This window comes from Cnephaeus nilssonii (genome assembly GCF_951640355.1).
Source record: "Cnephaeus nilssonii genome assembly, chromosome: 19".
Taxonomy (NCBI): Eukaryota; Metazoa; Chordata; class Mammalia; order Chiroptera; family Vespertilionidae; genus Cnephaeus; species Cnephaeus nilssonii.
In genome coordinates, this window is record NC_137090.1 from 39,973,329 (window position 1) to 39,995,307 (window position 21,979).

Here is a 21,979-nt window from a genome sequence, read left to right on the forward strand (position 1 = left end):
AGGAAGCAGGGCAAGGGTCTGGGGCAGAAGTGTGCCTTCATTGTTCAATGAACAAAAAGAAGGCTAGTGTAGCTGGGGGAGAATGCATGAGAGGGAGGTAAGAGGCCAGATCACATATGGCCTTGTAGGCTATTGGATTATACTCTGAGATGGGAAGTGTTGGAGGGTTTGGACAGAGATGAGACATGAGCCTCACGTACTGAAATAATGGTCCTCAACTTCTGACCACAAATTAGAATCAGTTGGGGTGCTTTAAAAATACCTCTGCTTGGGCCCCACTTCATATCAACTAAATTAGAATAGTTTGAGTGAGGTGCAGACACAAGAACTTTGTTTGTATTTTTGTTAATACTCACCCAAGGATATTTTCCCACTGATTTTATTGATTTACTTACTTATTTACTTACTTACTTACTTTAGAGGGAGAGAGGGAGGGAGAGAGAAACATCAATTTGAGAGACACATAGTTGCCTCCTGAATGCACTCCATCTTGGCCCAGGATCAAAGTTACAACCCAGGTACATGCCTTGACCGGGAATTGAACCCTCGACCCTTTGGTGCATGGGCCAATGTTCTAACCACTTAGCAACATGGGCCAGAACCGTAAGAACTTTTTGAGAATTCTTCAGCAGGCTTTAGTGTGTAGCTAAGGCTGAGGACTACTGTGTTAGAAGGATTTCTCTTTCTTTCTCTCTGCTTTGTCCACAGTAGGCTGTAGATAATCAAGGACAGAAGGAAGTTCTTGCATAAAACTAGGTGAGATTTTAAAAAATATATGTTTTTATTGATTTTAAATATTTTTTTATTGATTTCAGAGAGGAAAGGAGAGGGAGATATAGAAACATCAATGATGAGAATCATTGATCAGCTGCCTCCTGCACATTCCCTACTGGGGATCAAGCCTGCAACCCGGGCATGTGCCCTTGACCGGAATCAAACCCAGGACCCTTCAGTCCGAAGGCCAATGCTCTATCCACTGAGCAAAACTGGCTAGGGCTGTTTTTATTGATTTGAGAGAGCGAGGGAGACGGAGAGATAGGAACATCGATCAGCTGCCTCCTGCATGCCCCTCACTGGGGATTGAGCTGGCAACCTGGGCATGTGCCCTGACAGGGAATCAAACTGGCGACCTCTTGGTGTATGGGTCAAAGCTCAACCACTGAACCACACCAGCCAGGCAAACTAGGGGAGATTTAATGGTGGCATGGGCCAGGGGCCAGAGTGGTAGCAGTGGGAAAGGATCAGATTCCAGTTATGTATTCAAGCCAACAGGATTGATGATGGTTTGGACATAGGATGTGAGGAAAAGGGAAGTCAAAGTTGACTCAAGCTTGGCCCAGGAGGCTCTTCAGTGTGAGCTCCACACTTACTCTGTATTGCCTTTTCCTGCTGCCCACTCCATCCTGAGCTCCAGGCGCTCCTGTTCTCCCTCTTGTTTAGTTACCAGTGTGATCTTGTCCCTTTTTTCTGGTGAACTATGCATGCTGAAAACCCAGCAGGTGGACAGAAGTCCCACCAGTCTCCATGCACCAAGAGGTCGCCAGCCCACCTGTTCCAACTTGTAACACTGAACACATTGTATCAAATGTTTGAAGGGTCTGTCTTCACTCTGTTTCTTGGTATGTACATGAAGGAGAGAATTTAGCTCTGGGAACTGAACAGAAGAGAGTTTGAATCACAGCTTACCCAGGTCCTGGCTGCATGATACAGAACAAGTCCCTGTACCTCTCTTAGTTTCACTTTCCACCAACCTTTGGGACTGTTGAGATACAATGTATAGTAACAATAAGGATGAATGATCAAGCAGGCCTTATTTATACTGGTTCCCCAGGAGCCCAGCCTACTGGCAGGACAAAGCTAAGGTATTAGGGATCACATTACATGGAGGGTGGCCATTCCAGAAACCGAGCTCTCCTCCCCCTGGAAGTGTCCTAGGTCCCAGACATTGCCTGAGATGAAGACAGAAATGCATCAAGAGCACTAAACTGGGAGGTAGGAGCCTGAGGACCCAGTGCTGGCTCTGCCAGTGGCATTGTGGGTCACTCTGGGGCCTATTTTACTCATCTTTCAATGAAGAAATGAGAATTATTGCGATCCTCTAATCCACCTCAAATCATGTCTCCTCCCTGGATATAAATGCTTCAGTGGCTTCCCACTGTCCTCAGAAAACAGTCCAACCTCTCAGCACAGTCGCTCCACCATTTGACCAGTGCTATCCGCATCTTTCACTACTGACCCCCTTATGATCCTCAAGCCAGTCACCAGGAATTATTTCAGGCCTCAAATGCTCTGGGCTCCCTCTTGCTTCAGGGCTGCCTTGAAAGCTCTTGCCTGGTTTGGAACACGCCCCTTTCTCTCCTCATCATCCAACTCCTTCAAGACTCCACAGAGCTCTCTGCTACACTGCAGCTGCCACAGGAGGCTGGAGCTCAGTAGGAACTAGGGTGGGAGACAGGAATTCTGGATTTAAAGTTGTGCAGATCCTAATTAAAGATGTGGGGCTGAATGAGGTTATCTAAGTGTCCTTAATTAGAGAAACGGTCTGTACTTTTTTGAATGCACATCTTCAGAAAAATTAGGTATGCACCTCCAATATACTATACAGATAAGCACTTTATAAAACATACACACAGATAGAAATTTAAAAAAATGAAATTATATTGAGAAACCCCCCCCCCAAAAAAATGAAATTAAAATATGTATGCATAGTAGTTCTAATTTTTTTTCATTAAAATTTGGAAACCATTGATCTAAACTGCATAGGGGAGAAGCTGACAAAGTAGCCACAGAGATAGAGAAACCAGAGAGTGGTGTCATGGAAGCAATATGATGTGTTTCAAGGACAGTGTGGCCAATTGTGTCAAATGCTGCAGAGAGGCTGAGAAAAATGAGATCGAAAATCATCCATTAGATCTGGCAACCAGGAGGTCATAGTGAGTTATGGGATCCTTCCAAGAGCATTTATGGGGAAGAAATGGAATGGAAGCCTGACCAGAGTGGGTTGCAGAGTAAATCTGAGTCCAGACTTCTCTCCTGAGCTCCCCAACTACCTGCGTGGCGCCTCCAGTTGGAAGCAACATGTCCAAACTGACCTGCGGATTTGCCTCCCCCTAATTTGCAGCCTCCTTCAGTTTTTCTCATCGGAGTAATAGCACCTCCATCCAGTCAGGTGTATAAGCCAGAAATCTCCCTCTCATGCACCCCTTATGCTCAATCCATCAGCAAGTCCTAGCAGCATTATCTTAAATATATATTCTGAATTGGATCCTTTTCACCCTGAGCCAAGCCATCACCTCACACCTGGACCTCTTCAGTGGCTTCCTGACTGGTCTCCCTGTGGCCAACCTCCGATTGGTTCTCCAGATCTTGTAAACATATCAGATTCTAGCACTCTCCCTTTAAAAAACCTTTCAATGATTTGTTGTTGCACCACAAAGAAGTTCTGAGTGTCTGCCTGCCACATGCAGTGTTTTCCAACTCACCCAATGTCTCTCGCCTCAAAGACTTCCCATCTAGCCGAAACCGGTTTGGCTCAGTGGATAGAGTGTCAGCCTGCGGACTGAGGGGTCCCAGGTTCTATTCCGGTCAAGGGCATGTACCTTGGTTGCGGGCACATCCCCAGTGGGGAGTGTGCAGGAGGCAGCTGAATCAGTGTTTCTCTCTCATCAATGTTTCTAACTATCCCTCTTCCTCTCCCTTCCTCTCTGTAAAAACTCAATAAAATATATTAAAAAAAAAAAAAAAGACTTCCCATCTGAAAGGACATAGCTCCCCTTGAGGTACTCTCCTGCTGCCTCCCTGTTCTTTTCCTTCAAGCACAGCACAACTCACAATGATAAATTTGTTCAGTTACTTAAGGTCCATCTCCCCTACTAAAAGGAAAACCCCATGAGGGAAAGTTGGCATCTGTCTGTTCACAGTTGAATTTCCGTATGTGTCTGACACATGATCAATACTTGATGAGCACTGGCTTAAATACTGCCCCCTAAATATCTTCCAGTTCGCCCCATGCTGGGGGTGCTACTCCAGCCTGCCTTGCTACGTTTTCCCATCCCTTTTCTCAGAAACTTGGCCCACACTGGAGCCCTTTAGTCCCATACTCCTCTGCTCCCTACCTCTGTCTTTGTTTGTGGTTTCCTTCACACAGCAGAGTTCTTTCAAGGATCATCTCAAGCACTGTGAAGCTTTTTCCTTTTTATTTTTGTGAATCCTCACCCAAGGACATTTTCCCCATTGATTTTTAGTGAGTGCAAGAGAGACACCTTGATTGGTTGCCTCCCACACGCACCCCCCACCAGGGCTGGGGATCAAGCCTGCAACCGAGATACATGCCCTTGACCAGAATTGAACCCAGGACCCTTCAGTCCACGGGCTGATGCTATATCCACTGAGCCAAATCGGCTAGGGCTTGTGAAGCATTTTCTAACCCTAATACGTAATGTTCTGTCCCTTCTCTGAATCCCAAAGTATAGTGTAAGTACAGTAGTCCCCTGTATCCAAGGGGGATACGTTCTAAGACCTCCAGTGAATGCCTGAAACCACAGGTAGTGCTGAACCCTACACATACAGTTTCTTCCTGTATAGGCTCAATGCTCTCTGGCATGACAGGTGGCCCTCTATATCAGAACACACTTACTGTTCATGTCTTCCACACACAAATTTAATGCCTTCTCCATCCTAACCAAGCACTTACCATGCACTGTGGCTGTAACTTTTGCAGTGTGAGCTGCAACAGCAAAATTAGCACGAATTTCTTCCTCCTTTATAATTTCATAGATACACGTCCTTACTATAGATCTTAGCAACCTAAGCATGACTTTTTTTATTTCCTTAAGTCAAGCACTTTCACTTAAAAGAAGCACTTTACAGCTTCTCCTTGGCATATCTGAATGGCCAGCATCACTACTCTTGTGCTTTGGGGCCATTATTGAGTAATGGAAGGATTACCTGAACATAAACGCAGCAAGTCCATTACAGTCGATCTGGTAACTAAGATAGCTACTAAGTGACTAATCGGCTGGTAGTTGGACAAAGGGATGATTCACATCACGGTGAGACAGAGAGGATGGCATAGAACAGCACACCTTCCAAAAAGCATAAATTGTTTATTTCTGGAATTTTCTACTTTGTGTTTCTGGGCCACAGATGACCATGGGTAACTAAAACTGCGTAAACGTGAAATTGTGGAAAGTAAAACCACAGGTAAGGGGGGACTTTTGTAATGGCATTCCTCCTGTCCTGCTTTGCCTTAAACCCGGCTTCCAGACTAACTGAGCGCTCAATTTGTGGAATGACAGGGCTGAAAAACCACTACCCTACAGTAATCTTCAAATTCTGGTAAGCACCAGAACCACAAGATAAGCTTATTAAAATATAGAGTCCAGGCCTTGAAGAGGGCTTCCATGAGAATCTTCAAGCATTATTTATCACTCTGTTACGAGTTTAAGAACCTCATAACAGCTAAAACCGGTTTGGCTCAGTGGATAGAGCGTCGGCCTGCAGACTCAAGGGTCCCAGGTTCGATTCCGGTCAGGGGCATGTACGTTGGTTGCGGGCACATCTCCAGTAGGGGGTGTGCAAGAGGCAGCTGATTGATGTTTCTCTCTCATCGATGTTTCTAACTCTCTATCCCTCTCTCTTCCTCTCTGTAAAAAAATCAATAAAACATATTAAAAAAAAAAAAAAAAAGAACCTCATAACAGATTAACTTGAAGTGAACAGAATCCTCAGACCCAAAGCTCACCGTCCAGTCTTCGAAAGGGAGGGAGTCCAGTATTTGAAAGGGAGGGAGTTCAGAGGGTGACAATCCCTACCCTTCTTCCTCCAAGACGTTAGATGAACAAAGACTCCATACTTCTTTGCCTTTCTCTTTTAATCCCCTCCCTGTGTCACCTCTCAGAAATGTACCCAGAAATCAAACACAAGGAAGCTCAAAGAGCCAAGGCAAGCCAGCCCAGGAGTAGAAGGCTCCCTCCCACAGGAGCCAGAGTTTGGATGCTGGGGTCCCCACTCAGAGCCTGGTAGTAAAAGCTGGTGCAGAACAAGGTGGTTCCAGAGGCTAGGAGCAGCCCGGCCTGAGGAGATACAAGGAAGAAAACAAGAAGATCAGCAAAGGGCAGACTGCGAAGGCGTGGGTGGGGCTTGCTCAGGGTTAGGCAAGGGCTAAGTTTACCCAGAGGGGCTTTCTGCAATGGGGCACCCCTAACAGGGCCAGGCTGTGTAAGAAGTGGTGTTTGTTGGCCTTGTCAAAGAGCTGTAAGAAAAAAGAAAAAGAGTAATTGGTGTGTGTGTGTGTGTGTGTGAACTTCCTAAGCAACACAGAAGCCTGGATCCCGAGGGGCAAAAGGTCGTCCCCAAACCGAAGTCTCAGCTTGCCCCTCCCGCAGGCACCCAACCCCTCAGGCTTTCTGCCCTTGCAGCTCCAAAGACCCGCATTCCGCCCCCCCCTCAGGGACCCCCCACTCTGTGCCCTCATAGACCCGGAAATCGGGGAGCCCCAGCGCAGTTACTTCACCTCCTTTCCGTAGGCATCCGGAAACTGGGCGCCTGTGGAAAGGAGAGGCAGAAGTTACCAGCTCTAACGCCCCCACTCCCGGGAGGACCCTAGGGGGCAGTGGGGAGAAAGGGCCCCCCAGGAGGCTTCTGACGGGCGGAAACACGCACGCGCAGTCCTGGGAACCGACTGGACCGGGCTGAGGGACTAAAAGGCTTAGGGCTTCGCAGGCTGTCGGGTGGTTGGGAGCCCTCGCAATTCCCACAGACTCCATCCCTGCACCAGACCCCATACGTCGCCCCAAGCACAGCCCAGCTCCATCCCCAGGCCCCTGACCATGGGCCCCGTAGGAGGCCAAGCCTAGGGCCCCGGCTCCAGACAAGGCACCCAAGCGGCGGAAAGCAGCGCCAGGTCCGGCCATGGCAGTAGATGGTCACGAGCCTGGCGAACACCGCCCAGGCCACCCAAGAGGCCAGCCAATCCCGAGCTTCCATGCAAATACGGTGCACAGGTGCCCAATCAGGGCCGTGTTTATTTCAGCGTCCAGGTCTTCACCCCGGTACTTGCGCCTTTGTAAAGCTCCTGTTGAATGGCGAAGACGTCTGGCGGCGGAGAAATCAGAACCAATTAGGAGCGGAGGAGCGGAGCAGTGGGGGGTGGGGCTGGGGGGGCGGTACTAGAGGATTTGCGTCACGGATTGGCCCACTTTCCAAGTTGATCGCCTCTTCTAACACCCCCTCCCTCCTCCGGCCGATTTCCAAAGATCCAGGTCCCCAAGCAAGTTCCGCCCCTTTCCCCACAGGCTCCTCCTTTTCAGCTTTAAACCAGGCCCACACCCAAAAATAGGCGACCCCACGGACACCCAAGCCCCACCCATCTCCATTGAACCCCGCCCACTGTCCATATGGCTCCGCCTCCAGGCCCGCAGGCCCCGCCTTCTTCACATGAGGCCCCGCCCCTTTTAGTTCTTCCCACCGCCACCAGCCGCGAGAGCCCCGAGGATGGGAGATCTGGGTGGATGTCTCCATCCTGCCCCGATCCGCTTCGTCCATGCGTCGGTCTGTCCACTCCCGCCCTCCTCCACCGTTTCCAATCCCCCCACACTCTGGAGGGCGGGCGGGCGGGCGGGCGGGTGCGAGCGAGGGGTGTGCGCCGCTCTCTCTGCAGGGGGCGGGGGAGGCGGCCGCGCGGTGACGCGCGGGGCTGCTGCGGCTGCTCCGCCGACGGATCATCACTCTCGGGCTGGGATGGACGCGGGGCGGGCGGGCCCTGGCGCGCGGAGCCGGGAGTCCGGGCCTCGCGGCTGCTGAGCGTCCCCCGAAATCTCCCCCTTACCCCCCCTTTCCCTTCTAGGAGCAGTGCTGACCCCCGCCCCGGGGTTCCAGACTCCACTCCCGCCTTCCTCTGACTCCCCGGACCTCCCACTCCCGCCCGCCCTCGGGATCGACTAGATCCCTCCCTCTCCCCGAGGATTCCGGCTGGATCTCTGCCCCTGCACCGCGGATCCTGCTCTCCCGGGCTTCGGGCCCCTGGGGATTGCGGTGGACTCCTCCTCCCGCACCCGATTCCTTAGGATCCTCCGCCTGTACCACCTTCTGGTCCCTCGAAGCCGGCCCACGGAGCCAGTGGATCCTCAATCCAGTCTTGTCCCGTAGCCTCCTCCTCACTCTACTGTCCCCACTGCGGGGTTCCCTGTTCTCGGGTTCCTCCTGACCCCATCCCCTCCCCTCCCCGGGGATCGACTGGATCCCGGCCCCGCCCCCTGGGGCTGGGGCGATCCCCCTCCCCCGCTGGGTGAGGCGCTGCGGGCGGGGGCTGGGCCTGCGGGACCGCGGGGGCTCAGAGGCCGCCGCCCCCTACTCGGAGCCCTGGATGGAGGCACCACGGCCCCAGGGCTGAGCCAGGTAGGAGCTGAGCCGGGCCGGGTGGAGGGGACTGCGTGGCGGTCCACTGGGGTCTCCCACTCCCCATCTCGTTCTGCGCCTGGTTTCCCCCAGCCTGCCGTGTCTGCTTGTCTCCGCCTAGGGATGCTCTCCCGTGTCTCTCCGTCTCAGTCTCTTTGTCTCTGCCTCTCTCCAGCCCATGAATGATCCTTTGAATGGGCCCACAGACCCCGTGTGTTCCCATCTCCCCCTCCCCCTCCTCCCCTTCCCGGCCAAGCCATTTTCCCCCACTGCAGGAAGAGGGGGGGGCTGCGGCCTGAGCCCCTATCCCTCAACTCTTCCCGGCTGGGGGAGTCGGGCCTGGGCAGGAATGGAGAGAGCAAGGCAGAGAGATAGGAAGGGAGGGGGGCAAGATGTGGCAGACAGAAAGGAGAGAAGGGGAGAGGAAATGGGGGAGACAGAGATGGGGAAAGAGGAGAAGGAGAGAGAGAGATAGAAAAGGCTTGAGGGAGAAATTTGGGGAAGGGATTTGAAGGAGAGAGAAAAATGAGAAACACTAAGGAGGGAGATAGAGAAGAGTGATGAAAAAAGACTGAGGGTGAGAGACTGAAGACCAGAGCTGGAGCAGTCTGGACGAGGCTGGGAAAGATGCTCGGAGGGAGTGCTATGGAGAGGAAAGAGATGGGGGGGCAGAGGGAGGGAAGCAGGGAGAGAAGCTGGCAGGGAGAAGGCCAGGGGCCCAAAGTGCCTTAAGGGAGGAGGGGTGACAGGCAGATAGACGGAGTTAGTAGGAGGGGGAGGGGGTGGCAAGGCCATGGAAGCCGAGCCCAGCCTGGCCTGGGCAGAGGAGACCCTGAGGGAGCCAGCCCCAAGCCCCCTCTAGGTGATGGGGGGACGGGAGCTTTAGAGGAACTGACGAGGGGGAGGGCATGACTAGGTGTGTGTGGTGAGGATTCCTGTGTCCTCATCTCTGGAATAAATTGACACCTGCAGAGAGCCACCCGCGGGCTGGCGCCTGGCTCTGAAAACCCCGCGTCAGCAAACAGCTCTGGCAGCTGGGGGGCGGGGGGGTGCTGAAATGACCCTTCAGTCTGATCTCTTCCCTTGTCCTGCTCCTGCTGCCCTGAGCACTCAGGCTTCAGAGCAGCATCTGTGGGGGACTGGCAAGGGGAAGGGGAGGTGAATAGCTGAGATGGGATGAGAAGAAAGCCTAGGTTTGCCCCCAGGACATGGGTCAAAATGCCATGCGTGAAAGAAGTGCCTGTAGTACTAGGCTGTTCAAGACTGGGGGGAGAGGGGGGCAGTCAGTGGGTGCATGTGATGCCCTCCAAACCCACCTCAGCACCCCTTCTACCCAGCCAGAGGCCTGGTCACTAGGACTAGGTTCTGATTGGCCAACAAGGGCCAAGAGGCGGGTCCTTTAGGGTTCTTTAATGCCCCCAATCTTCTGCTCCCCTCAACATATATACTTCTTCCTCTATGCTAAGGTTTAGGGAAACTCTAGCATTCTGATTCCTGCCTCTGCCCTCATGCCCAGAATGGACCCCACAACCAAGCCAGTCCATTACCCTCTTCCTCCAGACCCGAACCCGCCCCCCCCCCCCCCAGGGTTAAAGCTGCAGCCCGTTGCCGAGGTAACATTGCGGGGCAGCATCCCTGTCGCCGGGCAACCGGCTGCAGGATCACGCATCTGTCCCTGGATTTGCCCCCACTCCATCATCCCCTCCCTATTCTAGCCCCTGCCTCAAGGCATCTTAACTTCTGAGGGAAGAAATGGAGAGAGCCTGGGGGAAAGGACCCCCTTCCCCCCCACTGATGCACAAATGCCTAGGGAATGGGATGCTGAAGGGAGGCAGGTGCTGGGCTTGTGCAGTCCCAAGAAAGGTGGGGAGTCTGGCCTGGGGTGGGGGTCCAGTGCCATGAAATCACAGCTCAGGAGTAATTAACACGTCTAAACAAACCCTCCACTTCCTGCTAATTAATGACTTGGTATTTTTATTCTCTCTTCCTTGTCTGTCTCATCCCTCCCAGGGAGGTGGGAAGTGGGACTCCTGAGCTCCCAGGAGAGCCTCCTGGTTGGGGTAAAGCAGCTGGAAGGAGGCAGGCGGGGTCTGGGGAGCTGCCGGTCCTTCCCCTCCGCTTGTGTCCTGAACTTTTACCACATCTTGACCTTACCCCAGCCTCAGACTTTTCTATCTGGGTCCGTGCTGATGGAGGGGGTTTTTAGGGTGGGGAGAAGTGCTGGGGGGCCTGAGGGTGGAAGAGGGGGGTCAACCAGTCTGAATTTCAAGTCACTAACCACTTGTCTCTTCTGTTTCCCCATTCCTTTCTGTCTGCCCCTCTCCCCTTCCCTTCTTCCACCTCTCCTGTGTATTTTCTGTCTGTCTGTCTGTATCTTGCATACCCTCTCCCTTCAACCCACAGGTCCAGCCTGCATTCACCTTCTCCCACTTCCTTCCCCTTCCCCACCCCTTGCCCCCTCCATGGAAAGGAACAGACCCCTTCTCTGTCCAGTCTAACCCAGGTCCCTTTCCACTCCCCTTCTCCCTCCTTTCCCACCCCCTCCTCCCTCCTGGGGCGAGGGGGGGCCTCCCTCCCTCTCCCCCCCCTTCTCTCTCCGAGGGGGGGGTCCCGGGGAGGGAGGGGGGGTCCCCCTATCAGCATGTGGCTCCTGGCGCTGTGGCTGGTGGGGCTGGTGGGGGCTCAGCGCGGGGGAGGGGGTCCCGGAGGTGGTTCCCCAGGTGGCCCTGGCCTGGGCCTCAGCAGCCTCGGGGAGGAGCGCTTCCCAGTGGTGAACACGGCCTACGGGCGAGTGCGCGGCGTGCGACGTGAGCTCAACAACGAGATCCTGGGCCCAGTTGTGCAGTTCTTGGGCGTGCCCTACGCCACCCCACCCCTGGGCGCCCGCCGCTTCCAGCCGCCAGAGGCCCCAGCCTCGTGGCCTGGCGTGCGCAACGCCACCACCCTGCCACCCGCCTGCCCGCAGAACCTGCACGGGGCGCTGCCCGCTATCATGCTGCCTGTGTGGTTCACGGACAACTTGGAGGCAGCCGCCACCTACGTGCAGAACCAGAGCGAGGACTGCCTGTACCTCAACCTCTACGTGCCCACCGAGGACGGTAAGGGCGCGGGCACCAGGCCGGGCATTCCGTGGACACCGCCCCCAAACACACATGCAGAACCTCGGGCACTGGCACAGTCCGGGGTGGGAGCTGGGCTCTGTGGAGACAGGGAGCGGCCAGTATGTCCCTGCCGGCTCTGCATGCCCTCCCGGGTGGGGGGGTGCCGGCTGAGCTGTCCCAGCAATGACTCCCACATAGGCAGCCCCCCCGGAGTCACTGTGCCCATAGAGAGCCAGTGGTAAAGTCAGCAGGCACTCGGCTGGACTTACCCTCCCCGACCCCACAGAGGAAGCACCCGTCACCCTGCCTAGGCACCCATTCCAGCTCTGCCCCACCTCCCCCCGCCCCCACCCCCAGGCCTGGACTTGTCCCTGGCTTGCCCACTTTAGCAACACCTATCCCGCGAGGACAGCATAGACCCCTCCTTCCCCCCAGACCGGTACTGCAGACTTCCATCTGTCACATCACGTCCAGAGCCCCTGCCTACGCTGAGCGCCTCTTCTTCTCAGGATGCTATGTCCTGACTCCCAGACCACCCTGAGGATCAGGGAAACTCCTGGCCAAGGGGCTCTCCACTCACAGCACAGCCCACCACCCTCAGAACATCTTCCCTGCCCTTCACCCAGCTGTCTTGTCAATAAGCTCTCGGCTCACTACAGCTCTGCTCATAGTCCCCCTGGCCAGGCTCCGCCTGCCCCCCTGCAGCACACTAAGGTTAACAGAGTACCTTTCAGAGTGCCTTCCAGCTGTCCACAACAAAGGCAATCAGCAGAACTCCAGCCACCTCCACAGACCATCCTCACAGCCCATGTTACCCTTCTAACACCCATGTCACTACTCCAAAATACCCCACCCCTCAACAGAGACCATCCACTCCTACCACACCCCCACAGGCATTTTCCAACAACTTTACACATAGGTCTGGTACCAGGAACCCCTCTATGTACACCCTATACCCAACACCCCCATATCATGTACTCAAGTCCCTCAACGGATCAGGGATCTCAACTACTCAACATTCAGATCATGTACCCAACCAACCTCCACACTGACCGTGTATATCAGGGGTGGGGAACATCTGGCCCATGAAATCACTTGGTCTGGCCCTGTCCAGGCATCAGGGGTGAGTTAATGAAATGTCTGACCAAATAGAGCGGCTAATTTTAAGTTGATAATTGTGTATGGCCTGTGAGTGATGTGATAAATATCCACGTGGCCCTTGGCAGGAAAAAAGTTCCCCACCCCAAGTATGTGTTCCAACACCCTACAAACTACAATTCCCAACCCCTTCACACAGCACACCCCCCGACACTTCTCTAAAATTGTGTTTCCCATCACACACCTGTGGCTCCCAATCTCCCTGGACATAGATCGTGGGTCTAGTAACACCCAGACAGAGATCGATCTTTATCCCAGTAACACTGCGCCTGGGCCATGTGCTCCTCCAGGCCACTCAGACCACAGCCCCTGTACCCACAGTCCTCTCAGGCCAACCTCAGAACCCCTCATGTCCCTCAACCAACACATGTCCTTTCCAACAACCTTATGGGCCATCTACCCTATATTGCTCATTCCAACCCTAACACCCTAACTACCGATATAAACCATGCCTCGTAGTAACCCAAACACACAATGCATAGAAGTCTCATTCACTCTGATCTCATCCAGATTCCAGGCACCCTAATAGAACACTTACTGAACACCCTCTGCGTGAGAACCATCAACTCCACCTTCTGCCGCCCATGGACTACTCACCCCAACCAGTACTCTCCGATGAATTCTTCACCCCAGTGCTTCCACACAGACTATCCATCTCAACACTCCCCGTTCGTGGACTCTCCACTCCCACATCGTCATATGGGCTGTCCAACTCATGTCCTCCCCAGTGGGTGGGCTCATCACCCCCCATGTGAAACATCCATCCGACACTTCCCGCCAATGGACTACCTACTCCAACATCTCCATATGAATTACCCACCCTGCCCCACACCACCCATGCCCACACCTTCTGTGTTTTTAACCCTCACTTACTGCCAACCCGCTTGGGGCCTGACACATTCAGGTGATCTCACCGAATCTTCACACCAGCTGTGGAAGGAAGAGGTTGACTCAGGCACACACACAGACAACATGGACACTTGATATTCTCACGTACACGCCTGCCTTGCTGACTTCACCCCATTCTCAGCCTGTCGCAGAGAACAGGCCCTGATCTTAATGGCTCCTCATGGGCCATTATTGCCAGTTTGGGAGAAGCTTCCACGGGCTGGCCGGGGCCTTGCTGACCCATCCCTCCCTCTGTGGTTGAGGTGAAACCAGTCAGCCTGGGGAACCCCCTCAGGCCCCTGGGTTCCAAATCTCCCCTGAAAGAAACCTGGAGCCAAACTCGGCCTCGTCTGGGACCTCTCCTTGACAGTGGGCAACGGGCACACTTTGTGCCTCCGAGCACTTCCTGGCACCTTATGTGTTAGGCTGGCTCAGGGCACTGTGTTTCCGGTTCCCTATTTGTGGACTGAACCCCTGCATTGGGGGAGGGGGCTTTTTGGCATTAAAACAAGGTTTGATGAGGGGCGAGTGCCCCTGGTGGGAAATTTACCATTTGGGGGGAGAGCAGGCCTGGGTAGGGGATGAGGTTTTGTGGGGGAGGGGTGCAGAGGGAAGAGGTGGAGTGGAGGGCAAGACCTGATGACCCCTTTCCCTGCTTTGCCCCCCATTGGGGAGATGGGGTGAGAAGCCAGGCCTGTGAGTGCGGATGGAAGAGAAATGCTGGGGCTGAGAGGCTGGGTAGGTGGGCAGGCAGCCTTAGCTGACCTACCCACAGCCCTCCAGGTTGGTCCAGAGGGAAGCAGAGTCCTTTCTGCTGCAGCCCCTCCTCTCCACAGCCTTGGGGAGCAGGCAGGTGCTTGGCTGGCCCTGAAGAGGGTCTGCGTGAGTGGTGGCCACGTGGCACAGCTGGCCTTGGTCTCCGGGGCAGGCTTCCCCTCCCCTCCAACCTCACCTCTAACACAGTTTCATTTCCAGCAACTAGCCAACACACCGACAAGCCAAATCCTTCCCAGCCAAGTCAGTATATCTTAAGACAGGCCTCAGCCCACTTAGGCACCGCGCCCCCCCCCCCCGCCCCCGCCACCAAAACAAGCCTTTTCTTTGGGGCATGACTTTTTCCGGGGAGGGGAACAAAATTGGGTTGTAGAAACGTTTTTCTCTTTTCTTGGTTTCTTTTTCTTGCAAACAAATTTTGCTTTTTTTGGCTTATTTTTTCTGCCCCCCCATCCTCCCCTTTTCTGCGTTCTGTCCTCCCTTCCCCATCCACAACCTCCCCCGACCCCCATCTTTCCCCACAAAATTGTCCTTTTTTCTCTGTTTTGTGTTCCCGGTCTTAGGTCCGCTCACAAAAAAACGTGACGAGGCGACGCTCAATCCGCCAGACACAGGTAGATTTAAAAATCCCGCTGCTGCATGTGGTTGCTGATAAGAGGACGTTCACTCTCACGGCCCTGCCCCTAACTAAATGCCCCCACAGCCCTCAAGGCCCTCAGTTGTTCTCCCAACTAAAAACGAAAAAGAAAAGAAAAGAAAAATTGATAATAATTGGAAAAAAGAATTATGAAAACTTCAAACGAAATTTGAACAATGTTGGACCCACTAGAAAACCTGCAAGAAAAGCTAAACATGGCGAAAACAAAATGAAAAAAGAAATTGGAATGTCAGAAAAAAATAAAACACCAAAGAATTGGATAAAATGTTTAGAGTTTGACAGAAATTTGGACTGTTTTGAAACTTGTGAAATGTAACATTTGAAAAAAACAATTTAAATTTGAAGCAAAACATTTGGAAAAAAAATTTAAGATGGCAAATTGATGACACAATTGAAACATCAGAAACCTGCTACAATTTCCAAAAGCCTGTCAGATGCAGAAAACGCAAACATTTGAAGCAAATTAAAGAATTTGGAAATTTTTGAAAACAGGGCCCAATATCTTGAAGTTTCACCACAAAATTTTGAAAAAAAAAAAAGCAAAGAACTTTTTTCTTTTTTTCTTTTTTTCCAAAAAACGGATCTTTTTTTTTCTTCTTGTTGAATCTGCCCCAAGAGCTTCTTGCTTTTTGGTTGTTGTTTTTTTCTTTCTTGATCCCGTTTTTTGTTGTGGGTTTTGAATTCTTGTTGCCCCAGCCCCCCTTCTTGCTCCTTCCCTTTCTGACTCCCCCTCCCCCCCACTCGGGAGTGGAGGTGCTGGGTGGGGAAGAGGGGGGAGAACTAAGGACATTTAGGACAGGACTTGGACTCCAGCTTGAACTGCTGGAAGGCCACTGGAGGTTCAGGAACAAAGGGAAATTTGGGGAGGACACGGAGGGGGCACTGCCCACCCAGGAGCTCCTGGCCAAAGTCAGGCAGGGGAGGTGGCAGAGAAGGTCCCGAGAGACAGGAGGCAGGAAGCTGGCTGTAGGGGGTGGAGGGAAGTGTCTTAGTGACCTGTTGACCCTCTGGCTAGAAGAAAGTTCCTAGCAGGATGCAGGAGGCTGGCAGGGCCACGGGGACCCACGGTGGAGGCCGGGCCTGGCTCTTGTTTGCCGAGTGCCTAGGCTAGTCAGAGATTGCAGGTGTCTAGAAAGAGGAAGGCCTGAGGGCCAGGGGTCACCCAGCCCTGGTGCTGTAATGAATCATGGAGAGGCTGCAGGGGAGGGTACTTCCTATGTATGTAGCCTTGGGGACTGTGGCAAGTCCTCTCAGACTCCCCCTCAGTCCAGTCTGGAGTGCCTCAAAGTCTACTACATGCAGCAGTGATGATGGGATCCTCTGGGGACGTGACAAGAGAAAGGGCTGGTGCAGAACCCAGGGCTCAGGCCAGTTTGTAGGGGTTCCGAGACTAGAGAGCGGCACCCTGGCTTCATTAAGCAGGCTCTTTCCCACCCTGCCTCCTTCTGCCATAGTAATTAGGCTGGGGGTTGCCATGGTGACTGGGGAGGTGACCTAGAAAGGAATTAGGGCGGGGAGGAGACCAAGCCCCCAGGGACCCTAGGGCCTGGCACCCCCTCATGGACAGACTAGGCTACCATGTGGAGCTGAGGCCCAAGGCCTAAGTCTGAGAAAAGGCCAGGATCTCCCAGCATCTTTAGCTCCAGTGCCAGCCGTAGGAGCGCTCTCTTCCTAGGCACAGGAAGGAGATTTGCTGTGTGTGTGTGGGGAGGGGTCCCCTGCATCCAGATGCCCTGAGGAGGGCCACACCCCACCCCTGCCTCTGCTAGGCTTCCTGGAAGGTCTGCCAGGCTTTGGAAGAAGTGCGATGGAGCAGACTGGCAGGAGATGGGGAGGGACCTTCTGCCAGAGCTAGCTGGGGCGGGAGGGAGGGGAATCCGGTCTTGCCCCCCAGGGATGGGAACGGCATGTCCCCTGAGCTCTGGGCTGGTCTTCAGCAGGCCTGGGAGCTGGGAGGAGCTGCTTCTGGTCTCACTGTGTCCTTGTCCCCCACTCCCGGCCCACCTGCCCACCCCCTCCCCACGCAGATATCCGGGACTCTGGGAAGAAGCCTGTGATGCTGTTTCTGCACAGTGGCTCCTACATGGAGGGCACCGGGAACATGTTCGACGGCTCTGTCCTGGCCGCCTACGGCAACGTCATTGTGGCCACGCTCAACTACCGGCTTGGGGTGCTCGGTGAGGGAGGGCAGCCCAACCTAGGGAGTCCGGGAGGGGGGCCTGGCGGGTGGGGTCCTTTAAACCCACAGCAGCAAAACGGCTTCTGGGATGGGCTGCGCTGCCCAAATAAGGGACAAGGACACTGTAACACCCCCAGGTAGCCCCCTTTCTGCCTTCACCCCCAGGTTTCCTCAGCACTGGGGACCAGGCTGCGAAAGGCAACTACGGACTCCTGGACCAGATCCAGGCCCTGCGCTGGCTCAGTGAGAACATCGCCCACTTTGGGGGTGACCCCGAGCGCATCACCATCTTCGGGTCCGGGGCAGGCGCATCCTGCGTCAACCTTCTGATCCTCTCCCACCATTCGGAAGGTACCCGCAACCTCATCAGCCTGCCAGGCCCGCCCCCTTCCCCACACCCCTGAACCTGCCAGGTCCCCCTTCTCTCTTGGGCTGACACTGCCCAGCCTGAAGCTCGCCTGTCCCACCAGGGTTATTCCAGAAGGCCATCGCCCAGAGCGGCACTGCCATTTCCAGCTGGTCTGTCAACTATCAGCCGCTCAAATACACGCGGCTGCTGGCGGCCAAGGTGGGCTGCGACCGAGAGGACAGTGCTGAAGCTGTGGAGTGCCTGCGCCGGAAGCCTTCCCGGGAGCTGGTGGACCAGGACGTGCAGCCCGCCCGGTATGGGTGTTGGTACGGGGCTGGGAGAGGGCCAGGCCCAGGGCCAGGTCTGCGCTCACCTTGCTGGTTCCAGGGAGGTTGAGGGTGAGAGGTGTCTGCAGGCATTTTACTTGGCAAAGGAGAGGTGGCTTCCGGCCCCTCTGGTGGCCCTGTCTTCTACTCTTGGAAGTCTTCTCCCAGTATGCACAGGGGGCCAGAAAGTGCTCCAGGGAAGACCTCCCCACGGGCCAAGTGCCCTGGAGGGTTCCTAGGAGGCGTTAACTAGGGAGCGGTGTCTTCAGGGCGGAGGCTCAGCAAGCTGTGAGCCCAGGGGAAGCCAGTGAGCTGGTGACGAGACCCTACCCTTCTCCCCAGCTACCACATCGCCTTCGGGCCCGTGGTGGACGGCGACGTCGTCCCCGATGACCCCGAGATCCTCATGCAGCAGGGAGAATTCCTGAATTACGACATGCTCATCGGTGTCAACCAAGGAGAGGGCCTCAAGTTCGTGGAGGACTCGGCAGAGAGCGAGGACGGTGTGTCCGCCAGCGCCTTTGACTTCACAGTCTCCAACTTTGTGGACAACCTGTATGGCTACCCGGAGGGCAAGGATGTGCTGCGGGAGACCATCAAGTTTATGTACACAGACTGGGCCGACCGGGACAACGGTGAGATGCGGCGCAAGACCCTGCTGGCCCTCTTTACTGATCACCAGTGGGTGGCGCCGGCCGTGGCCACCGCCAAGCTGCATGCCGACTACCAGTCCCCTGTCTACTTTTACACCTTCTACCACCACTGCCAGGCTGAGGGCCGGCCCGAGTGGGCGGACGCAGCGCACGGGGACGAGCTCCCCTACGTCTTTGGTGTGCCCATGGTGGGTGCCACCGACCTCTTCCCCTGCAATTTCTCTAAGAATGATGTCATGCTCAGCGCCGTGGTCATGACCTACTGGACCAACTTCGCCAAGACTGGGTGAGGGCCAGAGGGGCTGGGCGGGGCTCCATGCAGGCCAAGGCGCGCACACCTCCACCTCCAGCCCTTCTCCCTCTCACCCCCTCACCAGGCCATCCGCAATCGGCACATTGCCTTTCCAACTCAGACACCTGCTGGACACCTGCTCTGTGCCAGGCACTGAGTTGCGTGTTGGAGATTCAGCAGTTACACAGAGAGGTCCCTGTCCTTTCTGGGGTGGGCTCCCTTGGTGGCTTTGGCTCCATGTCTGTCTCTTCATCCCTCCCTTGCCTGGCCACCCTCTCTCTCTCTTCTCCCAGGGCTCTGCCCTCTGACGGCTCCCATCCGTGTATGAGTATGCGTGAGCGTTTGCGTCTGTCTGTCTCTTTATTGCTGTCTCTGCATCTCTCACTCTGGAAAGCCATTGATATCTCTCCCTTCCCCTTTGATCCGTTCGCTTCTTGTTGCTGATTTCACCCTGGCTGTCTTTCATGTGTCTGTGTCTTCCTGTTTCTACATGTCTCTGTCTCACTCGGTCTCAGCCTCTGCCTCTCTCACTGGCTATTTCTCTGTCTCTGCGTATCTCTGTCCCTCTGTCCTCATCTCTGTCTCTAGCAAGTCTGTCTCCTTCCCTCTTTGTTTTTCTATGTCCCTGGCAATTTCTCTCTCTTTGTATCCATCCCTGCCTCTCTCGTTTTCTCTGACTTTCCTCTGTTCCCCTGGCTCTCTGCATCTCTGCCTCCCTCCCCAGTCCTCCCCCACCTTCGCACGCTGTTGGAGCCTCACCCTCACTCCTCCTTTCCCTGCCCTCCTGTGCCCACAGCGACCCCAACCAGCCGGTGCCGCAGGACACCAAGTTCATCCACACCAAGCCCAACCGCTTCGAGGAGGTGGTGTGGAGCAAGTTCAACAGCAAGGAGAAGCAGTACCTGCATATCGGCTTGAAGCCGCGCGTGCGTGACAACTATCGTGCCAACAAGGTGGCCTTCTGGCTGGAGCTGGTGCCCCACCTGCACAACCTGCACACGGAGATCTTCACCACCACCACGCGCCTGCCTCCCTATGCCACGCGCTGGCCGCCGCGCCCGCCTCCCGGCGCTCCGGGCACACGCCGGCCCCCGGCACCTGCCACGCTGCCGCCCGAGCCCGAGCCCGAGCCCGGCCCCAGGGCCTATGACCGCTTGCCTGGGGACTCCCGGGACTACTCCACGGAGCTGAGCGTCACCGTGGCTGTGGGCGCCTCCCTTCTCTTCCTCAACATCCTGGCCTTCGCGGCCCTCTACTACAAGCGGGACCGGCGACAGGAGCTTCGGTGCCGGCGGCTCAGCCCCCCCGGGGGGTCAGGCTCTGGTGTGCCTGGTGGGGGCCCCCTGCTCCCCACCACCGGCCGAGAGCTGCCGCCAGAAGAGGAGCTGGTGTCACTGCAGCTGAAACGGGGTGGTGGCGTCGGGGCAGACCCTGCCGAGGCCCTTCGCCCCGCCTGCCCACCCGACTACACCCTGGCCCTGCGCCGGGCACCAGACGATGTGCCTCTCTTGGCCCCCGGGGCCCTGACCCTGCTGCCCAGCGGCCTGGGACCACCACCTCCCCCGCCGCCACCCTCCCTCCATCCGTTTGGGCCCTTCCCCCCACCTCCTCCCACCGCTACCAGCCACAACAACACTCTACCCCACCCCCACTCCACTACCCGGGTATAGGGGACAGCTTGGGGGCCTCCTCCCCAGCCCTCCCATCGGCAGGAAGGGCCACCGGAAGGCAGGGAGGAGGACCTGGAACAGGCTTTTCGGTCACGCGTGGAGGGACATTAGGCGGACACGGGTCTCCTCGCCAGGATGCGTGCTTTCCCAGGCACGGAGGCCCCTTTGCTTCTCTGGACCGGGGCCTTTGAACAACGGGAGGGGCGCTTTGTCCCCTCCGTCGGGGACGCCAGCCTTCGGTGTGCGGAAGCGTGGGAGGATTCCCCACGTGGCGGTGTGCTTTCTCACAGGGGGTGTGTTTTCCCATGTGCAGGGTGAGGTTTTTTTTTGCCGCCCTGGACACATGTTGGCCCTCTCAAAGAATTTCTGCGGGGATTTGTACCCCAGAATCATATTCCCTCATGCCTTCTCCCACCTCCTCTCTCCCCCCCCCCCCCACCCCGTGGAGACCCTGGAAGTGGTGTGTTCATGTACAGTGACCCTTGGCCACAGGATAACACAGGGTGGTTCTGGGAAGCAGCGAGGAAACCAGCCCCCTTCCCACGCCGCACCCCTCCGCCCTGGGGAAGCATGCGTTCCCCCGTGGCACAAGTCAGTGAAGCATGGTCTCCTGGGTAGGCCTCGCCTTCCATAGGCGACAGTCCCTGCAGGGGCGGGAGACCCGGTCGCCTGTCCGCCCGGGAACTTGTCCCAAAGGTCCAGGGCACACTCTGAGTGGAAACATGTTCTTGCATGTGGATGTGTGTTTTCCCATGCAGATGGTCCCTTCTCTCCAGTACTTCCCTGCATCCCCCAGGCCTCAGGCCCAGCACCTAGTTCCTCCTCACACAGCAGGCGGGAACAGACTTCAGACTGACAGAAGCTGAGGGGGGTGCATAAACCCTGAGGGGAGAGCGCTGCTCCTCCCTCCCCCAGGGATGCGGAGTAGGGGGTCAGGGCGTGGGACCTGCCTCCCATAGAGGCCATGCATGTTTGACCAAAGTCCTCACTGGGGTGTGAGGACAGCCCTTCCCTCAGTCCTCAGACCATTTCTCATCTGTGCCAAACTGGGTAGGTGGGTTTGCCAAGGACTCCCCAGTCCTGGGCCGGAGTAGGTAAATGTGGGAGCAGGTGGGATACAGGAGGGGGGAAAGTGGCAGCTACAGGGTCCTACCTGTGTGTCTCTTGTATCCCCATCCCTCTGTGCCTCCTCCCTCCCCCTGTGCCTCCTCCCTCCCCCTGTGCCTCCTCCCTCCCCCTGTGCCTCCTCCCTCCCCCTGTGCCCACACCTCTTCCTCCCTCTTTGAAGCCATCCCTGTGTCTCAGTGTCAAGCCAGCCCCCCCCCCCTCAGCTGCCAGGGCTGAAGGAAAGGAGCCGTGGAGGGTGAGGGGAGGAGAGCCAGGGAGGAAGTCTTCATGGCTGGGGAGAGAAGGAGGTCAGCTCGCTGAGAATCAGGTGGAGGGGGCAATGGGGGCCAGGTCTTGGTCAGACACCAGCCGGAAGGATTTGAAAGGCCATGTGTGAGGTGACCGCCCAGAGGGGACCTGAGCCTAC

At 55.7% G+C, this 21,979-nt stretch overlaps 2 protein-coding genes across 2 annotated transcripts; one reads left to right on the forward strand and one right to left on the reverse strand.

The window, feature by feature from the left end:
• Positions 1-3,898: 3,898 nt before the first annotated feature.
• On the reverse strand, positions 3,899-6,953 carry TMEM256 (transmembrane protein 256). The gene is made up of 4 exons (XM_079798760.1): positions 6,830-6,953; positions 6,515-6,546; positions 6,173-6,253; positions 3,899-6,074 (listed from the first exon to the last, which is right to left on the reverse strand). Exons 1-4 carry the CDS (start codon positions 6,912-6,914, stop codon positions 5,931-5,933), a joined length of 342 nt encoding a protein of 113 aa, XP_079654886.1. The 5' UTR covers positions 6,915-6,953; the 3' UTR covers positions 3,899-5,930.
• Positions 6,954-7,439: 486 nt separating this feature from the next.
• Positions 7,440-20,450, forward strand: NLGN2 (neuroligin 2). Its single transcript, XM_079797237.1, has 9 exons — positions 7,440-7,551; positions 7,847-8,397; positions 10,801-11,495; positions 14,882-14,932; positions 17,004-17,153; positions 17,321-17,506; positions 17,626-17,818; positions 18,173-18,769; positions 19,572-20,450. Exons 3-9 carry the CDS (start codon positions 11,039-11,041, stop codon positions 20,443-20,445), a joined length of 2,508 nt encoding a protein of 835 aa, XP_079653363.1. The 5' UTR covers positions 7,440-7,551; positions 7,847-8,397; positions 10,801-11,038; the 3' UTR covers positions 20,446-20,450.
• The last annotated feature ends 1,529 nt before the right edge of the window (positions 20,451-21,979 follow it).

Bases quoted from the DNA above. Each gene is read 5' to 3' on its own strand.
- TMEM256 (XM_079798760.1), bottom strand. From the start codon at position 6,914: ATGGCCGGACCTGGCGCTGCTTTCCGCCGCTTGGGTGCCTTGTCTGGA. The intron at 6,254-6,514 runs GTGAAGTAACTG...TTTTTCTTACAG, and splicing joins CGGATGCCTACGGAAAGGAG to CTCTTTGACAAGGCCAACAA. The intron at 6,075-6,172 runs GTAAACTTAGCC...GTATCTCCTCAG, and splicing joins ATTGCAGAAAGCCCCTCTGG to GCCGGGCTGCTCCTAGCCTC.
- NLGN2 (XM_079797237.1), top strand. From the start codon at position 11,039: ATGTGGCTCCTGGCGCTGTGGCTGGTGGGGCTGGTGGGGGCTCAGCGC. The intron at 17,154-17,320 runs GTGAGGGAGGGC...CTTCACCCCCAG, and splicing joins CTACCGGCTTGGGGTGCTCG to GTTTCCTCAGCACTGGGGAC. The intron at 18,770-19,571 runs GTGAGGGCCAGA...CTGTGCCCACAG, and splicing joins ACCAACTTCGCCAAGACTGG to CGACCCCAACCAGCCGGTGC.